Below are 16591 nucleotides of genomic sequence, written 5' to 3' on the forward strand. Positions count from 1 at the left end.
CAGGTGGATTTTTCCCAAGCAAAAATAGTAAGTAGACAGCTCCCTGTTCCAGGTAAATATTTTCTTTCTTTCTAGCCTCTATGCATAGGTCTGTTTTTTGAGGTTTTTTCTTGGTTCCAAACACCACCCCCCACTCCTCCCTCCCCATCCAAATTACAGCAGTGATGTGTCAGTGACACTGTTAAAATCACAAACCAGAATCGGACCTGGCTTTAAATTACAGCTGAGATACCCAGGCCTTCAGAAGCACTGTGGATAAAAACAATACCTTGGACATCACTATGGGGATAAAACCTCTGCAGCCTGGGAAACTGTGCAGCCTAGGTAATAGAGGGGAGTTGCCTTTTCAGGGACAGGGGATATTTTAATTGCAGGGCTGTGGTAGGAGGAATAGAAGAGACCATTATCAAAGTGAGAGAATTATGGATTAGTATTTTGGGATTCCAAAGGACAAGAATCGGGAAAGAGCATGAAAGAGGAAGTGAAGAACAAGCATGGTCATCTCATCTTTCATTCCATCCACATGAAGAGCAGCTGTTTTGATAAGCTGCATTTTCAGAGGCACATTTACAAGATCGAAGTTCCCAAGAGGACATGTGACAGGACTAGACTAGCTGAGCTGAAATCCAGCTGGATTGCTTCAGGAACAGTTTGTGCATCATTGTGAGCTGTGATAAATGGTGACTGGAGCAAATGATTTATTTCAGAATTGCCCCCGAGCTCTCCTCAGTGGGAGTCTGAGCTCCCGGGGGAACAAGAATGAGTTTTCTGCTGGAATTGGGCATGATTTGTTTTTTGAAAGCTCAGAGCAAAGCCATCCTGAGAGATGACTAGACGACCACTGTGCTTCCCTCGTTTGGTCAGTGGGACTTGTTTCTGCCTGCTTCTCAGTTCATGAAGCCAAAGAAATGAGAAGAAAGCTGAGCCTCTGTTCTGTGCTTCTCCCAACAGCTCTGTGGGTTTCTCATTTCCCTTTGCAAAACTGGAGCTGGAAATGTCATGGTTGTATGAGATTTATTTGCTGGGATGCCTGCAGCCGTGTTTGGAAAGATGTGACCTTTCTGGCTTCCAATACAAAGTCGGGAACTTGGTTATTTTGTCATGTGCTTTAGGGGAAGAATGAAGGTGTAGTACCTGGGGTTGTGAGGTAGGAAGGCAGCAAAGCAGAGCTGAGCCAAAGTGAGAAACTGTTTGCAAAAGCACACTCTGCTTTGGACCAAGAGGGACCTCTGGCTGAGTCATGTTTGCTGCAGTTTTATGCCATTCTTTCCATAGGGCTTAGAGGAAACTGTCCCATGCTGGATACATGATGGTTTGCACCCTTTGTGCTGTACCCGGCAATATTCTGGATGAAAGCTGGATGTGTTTTCTTTGAATGTTGCGGTGCTCCGAGTGCCGAGGGATGCACAAAAAGAGAAACATGAGAAATTTCAGTGTTTGTCTGCTTCCTACCTCTTTCCTGTGCTTGGCCTCTGAGAGACTTTGTGTGTCTTGCCCATGCAGTCACTTCCTCTGCTGAACTGTAGTTCCTCCGAACACGTGGATGTGCTCCTGCAGTCCTCTCCTCACCCTGTGGATCCATCTTCCTCTCTGTTACCCTTGAAGGGAGCAGTGGCTCTGCAGGCCCTCCCAGCCTGCCTTCCTCCTCACTCAGGTCTTCCCCCTCTTGTCTTTGTTGAGTCTCTCCCTAATTCCTGCTAGGTTTGACTGTGGCCTTCATTGCCGGCCCTTCTCCACCCTCTGGCTTCTGAATCCTGGTCAGGGCCAGAGCAGGAGGGGCTGATGCCTTCCTGCTTTCAAAATGTGTGTAGTGTTGTCTTCAGCTGTTTCTGGGACACGGTGTGCGTTTTGTTCAGCTTGGTTTAGCTGTTTGCTGTTCTCGAGTTGGTGTCCTGATCTACCCGGGGTTCTCTGGTGCCTGACCTCTCTAGTCTGCCTGTGTAAGGGACTGCAAGCTCCCAGCGGCAGGGAGCATGTGTCTGTGTGTGAGTGTGTACGTACTTGCTGGTGCTATACAAATAACCACGTGTCACGGCTTGTAACCCCGTGGCAGGCTAACTGCTTTAGCGATGCTGGGATATGCAAGGTATGGCACATGACTCCAAAGGTGGGACGCGTGAAGGCCATGCGTGCAGAGCGCTTCAGGTACTAGTAAGTAATGCACAGTTCTCCGTGTTGTTGTGGCACAGATCCATTTCCTTGCAGTAGGAGGTCGTGTGTCTGTAATGACTGCCATGCCATTAAAGCATGTTTCTCTGTCGAGTGTGAGGGAGGGAGGAAAAGACCTTTCCCCTGAGAGATGTGCCGTAAGCTGCGTGCTCTTCCCCACCCATGCAGATTCTTAGCGTGCTGGCAGGGGGCCTTGAGAGGAGACATTGGACTGGCGCTTGCATACTGTCCGTCCCTGCTGCATGCTTGAATGCAACATATGAAGTGAGTATTGTGCCTGGTGTGGAAGCAAGCTGTTAACAACTCTTTTCTCTTTGCCTTTAGCCCCGATGAAGAATCTTCGCAGAAGTTCATTCCCTTTGTTGGGGTGAGTGTTATCTTAGTTATGTTCTCTCAAGCCAGCTAGAATATGTCCATGAGTGTTAACCCAAACTTACCTGGTTTCTGGGGTAGAGCAGGAGCAGTGGGTGCTCTAAGGTAGAGTGTCAGCATGAGCATCTCATGGTTGGATGCAACTTCCTGGTACATAAGCAAACCTCAAAGATCCCCCAACAAACTACTGGGCATATTTTACTTTCCAAGCAGCTGGCTCTGAGCGGCTCTGTGCTGCATGCCTGCCGGCATGGAAGCAGGCACCACAGCCTTGCTATTTATTGCCTTGTTTGTTCAATAAAGAGACACTGAAGTGCTCTGATCCACAGCCTGTCTTTGCTGCCAACCAAAGTGGAGAATTGTTGCTGGGCCACATGCAGAGGAAGGTGGTGTGTTCCTGGAAACCTGATCTCAGGGTTGCTGTGCCCAGCATTGCTCTGGGTGTGTGATTTGGCCAAATTTGCTATTCCAGTGTTAGTCCTCTTTGTGCTTGTCATGAACAGTCTCCAGTCCTCTTCATATCCCATCCACTCCTGGCAAGTGGAGGGTACATCCCTCCAGGGAGATCATTTATATCACTGTTAGGTTTGAGTCTGAGGCAGTAGGTATTTAATACATTTTATTATGTGAATATGTATTTTGGGATAGTAGTCCCTGGCTTTTCTTCCTGTCCTTATCTTTAAACGTTCCCAGCTCATGTGGCCAAGTGCAGAGTATCTAGGCAGAGGTGTGTTTGTGCTTCTGTCAGTATATTTTGTGCACTGTGTACTTTACCTTTTCTAGCTTCCTTCCCCTTATTTGATCATGGCCTTCAATTCATTAAATTTTAGTTATAAAGTCATTGACCTGCAGCCAAAAGGATATCCCCTGACTGCTCTTCAGCTACTCGATGTCCTCTTCACAGTTTTTGCTGTTGTCTTGTAGCTTTTCTTTTTTGCACGCTGGCTGTCTTGTTCTGCCTTCTCTGTGTTAAGCTGACTTGTGTGTCTTCCTGTTTGTATCCCTGTCAGTGCATCAGAGCTAATCTGAAATCCCAAGGTGTTTAAAGAGCTTAGACTGTCTTGCCTTCAGGTTGACCCTGCTTTCACTCTGGTGCCTCTTCAGAGTGAGAGTGTGTCTCTGCAGTGCTCCTGTGACGACAATCTACTTTTGTTTGATCAAGGAAAGGTGTCTTCTGCTAAAGCAGAGAGACACATCTTCCCAATTTGTTCCCTGCTGAGGAGCTTTGCTGTGATTTTTGTCCCTCCCACGAACTGCAATTGCTGGTGAAAAACTGTTGTTATGAAACAGCCATTTCACATTTCCCCATAACAGGAAAAGCCCAGAAGGGCTTGGAAGCACCTGGACTCGTGTCACTGTAGCTGCTGGGCTCTGCAAAGCTTTTCTTTGGGGCTGATTTAGTTCAGTGCTGTATGTAAGCAAATGAGGCTTAGAGTGTTTGTCTGGTCCCTCTAAAATGATTGTTGTCCTGACATTAATGATGCTTTTTCAGTCTGGATTTAGTTGTGTGGAAGTAGGAAGAGTGAACAACTCTGTGTGCATAATACTGCCAACCCCTCAAAAAACATGCCTTGAAATCACAGGCTGATTTCCTGTGTCAGCTGGTGGTGAGGGTCAAATCAGTGCTGCTTATTCTTGCTTATGAAGTGTTACTGACACAGTAATTCCCCATGAGACACATCTGAAGAGACTCTGAAACACAAATTGCAGGTGTCTCACAAAGTCTGAGGCTGAATGTGAACACCAAAGCTCTTTCCCTCAGCTGCAGCCTGCTTGGAGCTGTTGGCCAAGGAAGCAAGGGAACCAGCAATGATTTGAGATGCCTGACATTGGCTGGACTCTGTTGGCTTTTAGGGTGCAAAAACTGATGTCATGCAGCTGGGTTGTGCACAGTCTTTGACCCAGAAGCAAGCAGGGCAGCACTGTCCTGCTCAGCCATGCTCTGAAGTGGTGGGAGCGGAGCCTTGCAAGGGACCAGTCAGATGCAAAAGCCAGGCTCAGGCAGTGAGGCTGTGTGGTCCTGCGCCTGCGTTGTGCTGGCAGCCAGTTGCTGGGAGAGTGGAGGATGCACCTCCTTCCTGAAGGGAAAGGAGACTGGTTGCTGCAGCATTTCTGGATGGAAGTGGTGTTGGGACTGCAGCAGTCTCAAGCGCCTCCCTGAGTAGAGGGAAAGGAAAGTGTTTAACCTTGTCTTCCTCCCCTGGGTCTGAAATTGAGCATCTTCAGTCAGCCAACAAGGGGGAAAAGGCTGAAAGAGATTTCCTGTCTGGCTTGCAGATCAGGGTAGCTGTAGGCAGTTTTCTGTGTTGCTTGTTCTTCCCCTAACTCTTCTGCCTCACCTCCTCTTGCTCGGAGCTAGTTACAGTCTGTGAAACATCCTCTTGGCCTTTAACACATACAGCACAAATGGCTGCTGGACTCCAAAGCCTGATTTGTTGCCCTTTGGATGGAGACTGACCAAACTGAGGTGCAGCCTCATTCTTCCAAGCCAGTGTTCCCTCAGGGAGCCTCTGCACACACTGCTGGGTTCACGATGGCTTTTCCAAGACTGGAGCCAACAAACAAAGACTCCACCAGAGCGCCTGACAGCTCTCCAAGATCCAGTGTTGAGCATACACCTCCCGACCCTGAACTGTGCAGTTTTTTGTTTCAAATTATTAGGTCCTTTTTCTTGATCCCATAGCACAGAAATGTGCTCCCTAGGGATGTAGTCCAGACGTAGTCTGAACTTAAACATCTTCTGTTTTCAAACTAAATAGCCTGCGTGGCATCATTTCTCATTCAAAAGGAGGTTTTATTGACTTGAGATCCCTTTGCAGCTCTTACCCATTTGTCAGCATTTATATAGGGTAGACATTAGCCCCGGATACAGGTTTCTTAAGGACCTTAAGAAGGGTCTGTCCTCTGCACTGTCGAGAGTAATGATCCCTGTGCACCCCAGCAGATTATCGCTATGGAAGGTCCCTGCTTTGGTATCACCAAGGGTCACTTTATCTTTCTAGGCATAGTATGTTCTTGGGACCTTGTGTTTGTAGCATGCTCTGTTCCACAAATTATTGCCAGTGGTATTTATCATTAACACGAATGTACTAGCTGGTGGTTGGCCGTATCAGAACACATTTGTATCCTTATTACAGTGTGATTGGGATTGTTCTGACCTGTCCATGTGATCGTTTTTCCATGTCTGTGCCCACAGACTTTACCAGGAGCTTAATTTTTTTGGTCGGACACTTCGCTTGTTTGGAGACTAGAAAACTCTAATCAGAAACTGTACTTTGTTGCTTTTGCAGTTTCCTAACAAACCCCGACTGTGCTGCACCCTAGAAGTGGCTCCACTTGTGTGGTGGAAGTAATATGTCTGTAATTAGCAGGTGCATCAAAGAAATGCTGAAGGGATATTTATGTTCCTTTCTCCTCCTTGCCCTGTTCCCACAGGTGTTACAGACAGGCAGTGTAGTTGCCGTAGCTTGGGGCTGACGTTGGGCTATTCAGAGCTGTTCAGGTCTGTAACGGCTTTATAGGGTCTGTGCTGTGTTTTGTATAAGTCAGAGTCGGGTTGTGAGCTGGTTCTGCTTGGCTGGACACTGCTGGGACCTGTCTGGCTCTTAGAAGACTGCTTTTTAACATACTTTCACACCACTCTGACTGCAGGGACAGTGCCAAGAGGACCGTAGGGATGAACTTAGTTTGAGGGTTGAGGGTTCCTGAAGTTCAGGGGAGTATTGTTTCATAGAGCTCTTCTGTTTTGCCCTGTCTAGGTGGTGAAGGTTGGAATAGTGGAACAATCTTCTGCAACATCAGGTAACAAGCATCTCGTGTGTGCTTTCTGTGTTATACAGGTGGTGGGAGCCTGACTTCATAGGCTGAAAAAACTTGTCTATTGCTGATGTCTTGGAGTTTTGTAAGGTGGAATTGGCCTCTATCTTTCAAGAAGCCCTTTTTCTTGTTACTTTACAAGGAGCTTCAGGTCAGCTGAAATTCCTACACCCTCATCCAGGGAAGCTCCACTCATATGTGCAAACACCCGTTTTTCTTATGTGTGTTCTCAGTGGGGGTGGATTCACGGCTGTGGTTATTTGAGGTTCCTGATCCAAACTGGAGAGGCAGTTCCTCGGAAGTTCATGCCTATCTCCCTACACTTGGCTCAATTGCCTAGTAAAATCGATCTCAAGCATGTGCCTAACACTGATAACTCCAGGATAGGCAACCAGTATGCCAATTTGACAACAAATTTAGACCCGCTTTTTTTAATGGGAGAGTGCAAAGCTGACTTACACAATACTACCTGCTTACACACATGGACATGGGGTAGTGCTATTTTATCTTAGCAACATGAACTTGTTTTCTCCTCCTTCATACACGCTACTAGTCAGGAATATTTTATTTCTTACCTCTTGGGATTGTTTCTTATATTGCTTCACTATTAAACCCAGATTCCTGTGGCCTGGGTTACACATAGGTTTGTGTGTGGAGGCAGCCCTTCTGTGGATCACTCCTTGCTGCCACACCACTCCCACTATCCTAAAGGGCCAACATGAAGGGGATGATGCTTTGGTTGTGGAGGGTGGAAACAGGGGGAATGGGGAGGTCCCTGTGATCAGCCCAGAGGTACTAAGTTCTCCAAGAGTCTCTGAGGGGTGCTGCCCTGCAGTGGGTTGTGGGGGGAGATTCCCCAGTAGGGATAGAGGCTCAAAATCAGCTGGGAGCAAACCCTAGGAGAGCAGGTGCCAGGTGGGAAGCCCAGAGGAGTATGAATGTCTGTGCCTGCCTCTTACCCAAACATAGGAAGTCCTGTGGTTTAAGTGTGGAGGCAGTCAGAACTGAAGGGCTAGCTGATCTACAGAATGAGTCTGAACAAAACCTGTGCAGCAGGAGTGTGGGCAAAGAGACTGAGCTATCCCAGCGTGCATGGGCTGGGCTGTGAGATGAACCCAGACAAACAGTTTGACTTCTTTTCTGCAAGGTGACTCTGATGACGCGGCTCCCTCAAGCTCCAGTGTCCTTTCTTCTACCCCACCTTCTGTATCTCCTGCTGTGAAAGAAGCCTCCCCCACACCACCTTCCTCACCGTCTGTCACAGGCAGCTTCTCATCGTCAAGGTAAAGCATGTTTTGTCTCTTTACATCTCCCTTGGCTGTCTTATCTGACATACATGGGAGAGGAAAACTCTTCTCAGGGAAAACCCATAGCTCTGCTTTCTTCCTCCCTAGCAAAAGTCATCACCTTTCCCTTTCACCTCTTTTTCCTCTGGGGTGACTGTGTCCTTGCTGGCCAACAAGGAGCTGAGGAGGGCAGAGGGGATCTTGCACCCTATGGGAAGGCTGCACTACTCAAGGGCAGACACATTTGAACTAGAAGGAGCAGCCTTGTTTCTTGTAGTCTGGCAGAAACCCTGATTCTGATGAGCCATTGTGGCAATCTGTTTGGGAAGGTTTGTGTTCTCCATCTGCTGGTATTTTCCCTTTGAGACTAGATTCTTTTGGGGAGATATGTAGCCAAAGAAAATACTGACCCTAATACACATGGGTGCTAGCCTAATCCATCACAATTCTTACATGGTGTTTTTAAGGACCAAGTGACTGTAAAGTCAGTGACTTTGTAGGAGGAGCAGGCTTTTTGTCTGTGAGGGGAGAGTTGGCACTTGTAAGGTGTCAGTGGAATTGCAGATTCCATTCATGTGTGTGTCTGAAAGCATATCAGAACAGCACCTATAGGCAACGTGAAGCTCTGGCTTAGCTGAGTTTTTTAGGGGTGAAGGGAGGAAACCACTAGAAAACTGCCAGTAAAGAATTGGAATTGCCCTGGCCAGGACTCTCATTTTGTTGCTGCACAAAATGTTGGTGTAGCTGGCTAACACTTTGTGTGCAGTTCTGGTATCCAGAAGCACACGGTGAAGTTAAAGGTTCAGGGCAGTGCAGGCAATGTGATCAAGGGGACAGCAGTAGCCTTGTGAGGGCAGACTAGAAGCACTTGGACTCTGCAGTTTGGGGGAGGAGGGGGCAGAGGTAAGCCACTTAAGTTCTGCAAAATTGCAGTGGTGGTGGCTTTGTATATTGAACTGTCATTCACCAAATCTGCAGTACAAGACCTGGGGGCACACAGTGACACTGGCAAGTGGTCAGTTAAAAGGGAGGAAGGAAAGGACTTCGGCACAAAGCAGTAAAGGCATATTGAGACTGTGCCTGCTTCGGCTACTTCTGTGGCAGCAGGATCAGCAGGTCAAAGAGCAGTTAGGCATGGACATTCATGGACACCAGATCTATTAATGAATACTAAAGGATGATTAAGGGATGTCCCTTCTAATATCCCTAATCCTGTGATTGTCAGGTTGGGAAAGTCCAAGGGAATGCTCTGCAGTTAGAGACTGGGCTCACATGCTCTCCCTAAACAGTATCTCCCTCTGTCCCTGTTGGAGACAGAATGGGGACCTTTCCTGCCCACCCCAGAGAGCCCTGCAGGGACCCTTAACCTCTGACTTCTTAAACTGGCTTGAGACTTCCCTTTTAATGAGGAAATGTAAATGTGGAAGTCCCAGTTTAGCAAATGCCCAGCAACTGAAAGGTGTTAGTGGCCATTGGCCTGTGCCAGTAGGCTTAGCTCCCCAAGTCCTCTCGTTGGCTCCCTGCGGTTTGGTGGCTGGAGGGTCCTGTCAGCCCCAGGCTGGTGCCAGCAACAGCTGGCTGGCAGTGCAGAGACCTGGGGGCTACACAGGCTCTGAAGTGTCAGCTCTGCGTGGGCTTTCGAAAGGTGGGAGTGTTTGGGAACCCATACCCACAAGAGCATAGGCTATTAAGGTTGTGAGCCGTGGAGGTGGTACATCTGAAGTTGACACCCTGGCTCTAGGAATCCAATACTTTTTGGCTTCATGCTGTGTGGTAAAATCATCAAGAAATTAGGAAGTTTGGATTCAACATCATTCCATCTCCACTGATCTGTATGTGACAGCACAGGGGGTGGAGGGTGACCCAGGCTGAAAGATTAACACACATATTTAACGAGGGATGGAACAGAAAATCCTGCCCGGGCATAGTGAACATTAGGATGTTTTGCTTTCACAACTAAGATGAGAAACATGATGCAAAGGAGCCTGAAAATCTAAAGCTGCATCTCCAAAACATTATCCTTAAAGAACCTCACTTCTGAAATTGCCCTGAGAACCCAAAACCTGGGTTTGGTAATCAAAGATGAACTGAGCTTTGCGGTCTGGCTTTCAGCTGAATAAATGGCAAAGAAAAGGAAATGATTTGCTGAGAAGACCTTAATGATGGGCTGTCCTTGTTTTACCTTGAGAGTTTCTTATTAGATATGTGGTGTAGAAGGAGGCATATTTCATTCAAGATCACAGATTCATCTCCCTTAACAATTGCCATTTCTCAAACAGGGGACACAGACTGGTAGATAAACTAAGTTAGGTTTCTTTTGTCTAGTACTTGCATATTATTCAACACTGTGTCACTGTGTAGGAAGAATTATAGGCTGTCAACCTATACTTCTATCTACCTATACCTGTCTGCTGAATGATAAACCCCTGCTCCTCTCGGGGTTAGCTAGAGAGAGGCAGGGACAGGCAAAGGGTGGAATTCCCCAGGCTGCTCATCTTCCCTTTTCTGGCTCAGGAAAGGCTGGCAGTGTGTTTTAGTGATGCATTTCTGTTACCACACAATGCGCGGGAGTTTTCAACAGCAGATCATGTCGTGAAACCTGCTGTTGTTTAGCAAACATCACAGGACTGGCAGAGCGTTTTCCCAGCACAGGAATTCCCCAGCCCGCAGCAGGGCCGTGGGGTGGATCGCCCAGTGCCAACTCCATTACAGTGACGTGGGGAGAGCAGAGATCCTGTGTAACCTGGTGGAGCATCTGGACAGGAAGGGAAGCAGCTGGTGGCAGGAAGAGCGTTTGGACATACAAAGTGGAAGCAGAGAGGCTGAGAACTGAGTGCCTAAGGCCCGGGGACCCACCAGCTCTTTGTTTGCCCCAGCTCAGAGATGATTTTGGCAGTACTGCGCCTGGCCAGAATCGTTAACTCACCAGTGCTCAGGAGGCAGCAGCAGGATGCTTACAGCCCCTCTTCCCCGCTCAACAACTGGAATGAACAGGGCCACCTCACAGATCACCTTTGCTGGCTGGATCACTGAACCCTGCATCACATTAGGAAACCACTTGTCTGCTCCCTTTCCCACTGCTCATCCTTGTGGCTGCACAGCAAGTCAGCTTGTCTCAGCTCATTGCAGTTCTGTGCAGCCAAGCCAATGCCACCATGTAATGTGACCCGGACTGCATCACTGAGTGATGACTTGTGCTTTTGTGATTATTGGGTCTCACTACGAAATGATGCTGCCTGATTTCTTAAAGAGCCAGGCACTTGTCCTCTGACCACCTGGTCAGGAACAGCAGCCACTACTGATGGGGGGAACTCTGAGCACTGTTCAGAAATTACCTTCTTCTCTTGTTTTCTAGCCAGAACCTTGGTGCAGAGTTGATGGGCCTGCAGGTGGATTACTGGATTGCAGCTCCACCCATGGACAGAAAGAGAGACCCGGAGAAGAAGGACCCCTCCACTACCAAAAACACACTGAAATGCACTTTCCGGTCCCTCCAGGTCAGCAGGTTACCTGCCAGTGGTGAGATTGCCACCACTCCAACGATGTCCATGACTGTCGTGACAAAAGAGAAGAACAAGAAAGGTAAGGTGGACACATTTACTGTTGCCAAAGGCCAACAATGCAATGCTGCTCTCCCTGTTCCGCTGCTCCAGGGCTGCCTGACTTGTCAGTCCTGCATTACAGCACCTTAGTCATATTTTTATCCCCCAAATCCTAGTCTGTCTGTAGACAAGTGACTGCGTAAGGTGATAGAGTTTGAAAGGGTGGCTCCTCTTTGTCCTGTAAAAAGGGGATGTGTTCACACTGACAGCTGAACAGCTGAGATGGTATAGCCCAAAAGAACAAAGGTGGGGACAGAGCAAGGATATTTGTGGGTGGCTTTCCAGAAAGTCAGGAGATATGCTGCTCTGGACAGCTTCCCTGTGTTCCTTATTAGCCTGCTGTTTTGGGGTGTTGGATTAGGTAAGAGGCAGCTTGTCCCCCAACCATCAGAGTCGGGGCAGACCCTGCAGCCCGTACAGCTCCGTGCTCTGGTCTCTTCTCTGCCACATGACAGAGGTGCAGACAGAGGCAGGACATGTGTGCATCCCATCATGTTGCACCATATGGCAGTAGCCCCAGCAGATGTTTTGCTGGATTTAACGTAGTGTCCTCATGTTAAAATAAAACTGTCACAGCTAGACAGATGTACCGACCAGACCTACCAAGCCATTGCTAGGTGTGCATGTACGTACAAGAGGTGGTGTCACTCAGAGCAGGGCAGCAGCAATGTAAGCTCTTCTACAGGAGCTCTTATGTTCTTGCACAGAGTGCTTTGTGGGACAAAAGGAGGTAAAAGAGAAACGCGCTCAGTGCAAAGCCTGATGTTAACATTTTTCTTGTTTAATCTTCTGCTCTTGAAATCATCGTATGGAGTTAATTTTCTCCAAACAAAAAAAAAAAGGCATTGTAGATATTGTCAGTAATTCTGTAATTGCTGCTGGCCTTGGTAATGTGAAACACTAGAAATTGAGAACACCTCTGCAGAGTAGTGTTTTTCAAGGAAGCAGCAAGGCAATCCTGCACTTACACTTAATAGCCAATTAGCTGTCCTTCACATCTTCCTGCCCATGGGCCTGGGAGTCATTCCTGGTGGAAACAGGGGTTTGGGAGGCTCTGAGAGAAGGTCAGCACAACCTTCTGGACCTGTGGCTGCAGGACATGGGTGCATAACTCTTCAGTCAGGTTACTACTGGGCCAGCATAGCTGTGGCACTGCTGGTACCAGTGCTCCCACCCTGACCACACCCTGGCATGCCTATGGGAGAAGCAATCCTGAGACACTCAAAATATTTTTCACTGGGGCTGGTCCAGCTGGGAGCACTGGTGTTCAACACCACCAGCTTTTGTGTAGCTAGTTTGTTCATCTTTGCTCATCCATTTGGACAGTTCTCGGGCAACTGGACCCTTTTTAGCTCTCCTGATGCCTTCCCTGTCCACCAACTGCCCATAGTTTGTAATCCCTCCTGCTCTCCAGCTGTCTGTGCAGCCCAGCTCACGTTGGGCTGCTGTTAGTGTGCAGCAAACCTGCCTGCAGCTACGTGGGAGGCTGGAGCACGGTGCTGCCCGGCAACCGTCTGCAATATGTGGGACTGCCCCCTAGGTGGTGCGGCTGCCCGGCAGATCCCGTCAGCCCAGCACAGGACGCAGGCTGGGGACATCCGCAGATGCAGCTGTTTTCCCTGGTGTCCCAACGGATCAGCAGGAGTTATCCTGAAGGTGCCCTTTGGGGCTTGGGTTATGAACTGGAAACGCTTCACGTAAAGATGCTTAGGGCTAAGATGACCATGTCCGTAGGTGACGGTGCTGAGTGCTGATGTGATCAAACTCCTGCCAAACAGGGATGATTTTAGGAGTTAAAATGAGAGTTAGAATTTTCAGACATGAATGCTTAAGTGCAAAAACCCAATCAAGTCTTGGTGCAGCTCCTGTGAGTGGCAGAGATTCACTGTGTGCCGGTTTGATTTTCTTCCAGTGATGTTTTTGCCCAAGAAAACAAAAGACAAGGAGGTTGAGTCAAAGAGCCAGTGTATTGAAGGAATCAGCAGGTTGATTTGTACAGCGAAACATCAGCAGAACATGCTGCGCGGTAAGTGCAGCTCTTGCATCCCATCGGGCTTCGGGGTGAGGCTCAGCTGCTAGCATTGTCCTCCAGGCAAAGGGCTGACCTGGTGTCCTGCCCGATGCCCTGGAACCAATGTAATGGGGGTGTTCCTGGGGAACGGCCTTTGTGTCCAGCATGGGGACATGTTTCAATAGGTCCAGGATGTGGGAAAATCCTTCCTTACCTAGGAACTCCTCTGAATCAGTGCCCTGAATGAGGACAAGGGCTGGGCCAGGCTCTGTTCCTCCTCCCTGTCATTCTCTGTTTCCCTTGCATGTCTGGAAATTGACGGCAGAGAGCAGTGAGAGTGTGGCTGCTCCTCTAGGCAGGCACAAAGGCATGCCACAGCAGGAGCTGTATGTGCATCCTGCAGGCAGACCTAAAGTGGCTGTCAGTGGAGCTGTGCATCCAGTATCAAAAATATCCCCGTAGCCTATTCAGCTGATAATTCCCACCACTATTAACAGCAGAGGGATCTGCTTAGGTCACCTCCTTAATCCTGACGTAGTCCCTGTGAGACTAGGGAGCGTGAGGGGTGATCACAGTATGTGTGTCATCTCTTTAGGAGATGCAGATCTCCTGGTTAAGAGTGCCAGTGAGGAGAAACTGATGTCCATCTCTGTAAGAGTGCATTTGCCCAAAAAAGAAAATGGAGTGTGTTTAGGAAATCTGAGAAATAGGATCAGGTGGCGCTGAAATCAGCAGTCTGGAGAGCTCCAATGTCAGTGAGCGATGTTGGAACAACAGTCTGAGCAGTTCTCCCTAAACTTGGTCTGCTCTTGAGCCTTTCTCCCCATATATGCAGCTATTTACAGTGACAGCGGTGGGGTGGCCAGGCAGAGCAGCACGTACCAGGCCTCCCTCTGCTGACTGCAGGGAGGTTTCTAGCAAAGCTGTTTGAGGCTGGCCACTTCCATCAGTATTTTCTAACTCTCCTCTCTTTTTACCCTCCCCTGCAGTCCTGATCGACGGGGTGGAGTGGAATGACGTCAAGTTCTTTCAGCTGGCAGCACAGTGGTCCTCTCATGTCAAGCACTTTCCCATCTGCATATTTGGACACTCCAAAGCTAACTTCTAGCCGTGCTCGGCGGAGGGACCTTCTGTCCGTCCCGGGGACTGCACACCAGGAGCCAGGAATTGCGTGCCAACTCTGACTCGCGTCGCTCTGCCCTCTCCTGCAGAATTAATTACAGATGTGCTTGGATTACTCTTGAATTACATTTTTCTATTAACTCTTAAGTTTACTACAAGGGAAGGAAACCCCTTTAAACAAAGGCAAAAAAAACCCCAGTCTTAAATATAGATGTGCTGACAACATGAAGTTGTGGGGGAGTTGGCAGGAGCAGGCGACCTGCCCAAGAACACCTACCACTTACAAGCAGATAGCTGAATAACTGCAACTGCACTGCTTATTAACCTCAGACCTCATTGGTGTGAGTGGGCTGGGGGAGCCGTGGATCAGCTCAAACGGATTTTGCAGAAGATCATGTGCGTTCCGGTGCGTTTGGCCCCCTCCCTTCTGTATTACTAGGAAAAAAAGATGGCCAGTCTGTCTTCCTGCTGCCAAAGGATGAGAGATCAGCGAGTCTGGAGTCCAGTTTGAAAAACAAACCACTTGCATAGCTAGGGAGTCTGGAGAGGAGATCCCCCTTCAGAGTGTGGAGTCTGCCACAGGGACGGGCAGGTGTTTGTGCTGAAGAGATGCCTGAGGAGGGTTGGGCAGGAACAGGAATTAGGGAAATACGAGGTGTTAAGAAACTCCAGTGTCCCAGGTCTGTGACAATAACCAAACCGAGCCAGTCACAATGTCCCTGCAGCTGGCTGTGCTGCTGAGGGACACTGCATCAGTGGGGTCGCTGCTATTTACATACTCACACCGATTATTTACCTGTCAATAAAACCTCACCCAGCCTCTAAAGGGAAAGGATTTTTTTTAATAGCTGCAGATTTTTTTTAATGCTTTCTAAAAAAAAAATAAAAACAAAAAATAAGAGGAAAAAAAAATTAAGTTGCCAAAAAAACAAACCCAGGAAGATGAGCCGTTGTCTGTGAAGTGATACATCACTGTAGTGGCTGGACTGGGAGCCAGCCAGGCGCTCTGCGTGTCCAGCTGCCTTCCTGTCCATCTGTCAAACCGCACACGTGAGGTAGCGTGGGCTGCTTTATCTGCTGCCTTTGTCCTGCCCTGACCACACTGTGCTCTCCAGAGCCTGCTGCCGTCTCCCTCGTGCACCCCCCAGGTTGGGTACAGACCACCTGGCTTCAGGGCTGCTGCAGGAGCGCATTTTAACCATGCCCTCGAACCGCCCAGGACCTCTCCTGTAGGGACTGAGAGACTGTAACAAAAACGAAGGGTGCTGGGGGTAGAGAGCCTCCTGCAGGCTGCTCTGTAGATGGATATTGTCCTTACCTTCTGCTTTCTGAGTATTCCTCTCCATTTCTCGGTGGATTGCATACCTTCCCCAGCAGGATATGCTTTTACCCTGGCACAGCATTGCGTGCGGGTTGAGGATTTGCTAGGGGGTTCAGTCCCAAGGTGCAGTGGAAGCTGTAGCTGGGATGAGAGAGGATTAAGCCAGCCAAGATTCTCTGTCCCCCTTGGGCAGCAAGATGACCCAGGAGATGGAAGAGTGAGATTTTTAGGTGGAGAGAGACACCTCTGTTGGCTTGGCTCCGGCTGCACTTGGGTTCACTTTGTACACCTTGCTGCTGCCAGGGTCACTTGGGCTACCAGGACAACGGGATGCTTCTAGAAGGAGGTGGTGTGACAAGCCGCAGGCGGCAGCTCTGGGTGCTGCAGATATGGCCTTTTGCTCTCCAGGCTTCCCGAAGCGTGCCTGGGAGGGACTCGGAGCAGGTGGTAGATGGAGTTCAGGGAGCAGAGTGTGCTGGCTGTGTGGAAGAGCAGGCATGTCTGGCATTTCAGGGTAAGGGACTAAAGTTTTTGATGTGGTCCATTTGGGTCCCACCCTTGTTGGCAGGCCAGGCTCTGCCAGCATTTCCAGAAGGCATTTGCTGAGGGCAGTGATGCTTTTGAACCTTTACCAGCATCTGCAGGTCAATATTTTTTCCTCTTTTTTTTTTCTTGTTTGATCCCTTACCCTTGGGTTTTTAAAGGCTTGGGGAAGCTGCTTTGCCCTGCTTGGCTGTGCAGGGACCTCCTGGTTTGTTTTGGGCAGGGCAGTGGTGATGTGTTCTGTTAGGTCTTTTCCTACTGATGGGAGGGAGCAAGGGGTTACTCTAGGCAAGAGCATGGTCCCTGCTGGTGCCTGTTGCAGCTCACAGCAGGGGCTGCTTCACCAACA

The 16591-nt window shown here is 48.9% G+C and overlaps 1 protein-coding gene across 6 annotated transcripts in view; it reads left to right on the forward strand.

The window, feature by feature from the left end:
- Nucleotides 1–14566, forward strand: part of PACS2 (phosphofurin acidic cluster sorting protein 2) — a 78668-nt gene extending 64102 nt beyond the window's left edge. For all 6 annotated transcript variants that reach the window (XM_082483764.1, XM_082483766.1, XM_082483768.1 and 3 more), the window contains 6 exons: nt 2494–2536; nt 6300–6342; nt 7505–7640; nt 10999–11225; nt 13158–13271; nt 14246–14566. In XM_082483764.1, coding sequence (XP_082339890.1) covers nt 2494–2536; nt 6300–6342; nt 7505–7640; nt 10999–11225; nt 13158–13271; nt 14246–14364 — 682 coding nt within the window. In that variant the 3' untranslated portion in view covers nt 14365–14566. The remainder of the gene's footprint in view (nt 1–2493; nt 2537–6299; nt 6343–7504; nt 7641–10998; nt 11226–13157; nt 13272–14245) is intronic.
- Nucleotides 14567–16591: the final 2025 nt, after the last annotated feature.

Source organism: Vanellus vanellus (genome assembly GCF_965231255.1).
Source record: "Vanellus vanellus genome assembly, chromosome: 5".
Lineage (NCBI taxonomy): Eukaryota > Metazoa > Chordata > Aves > Charadriiformes > Charadriidae > Vanellus > Vanellus vanellus.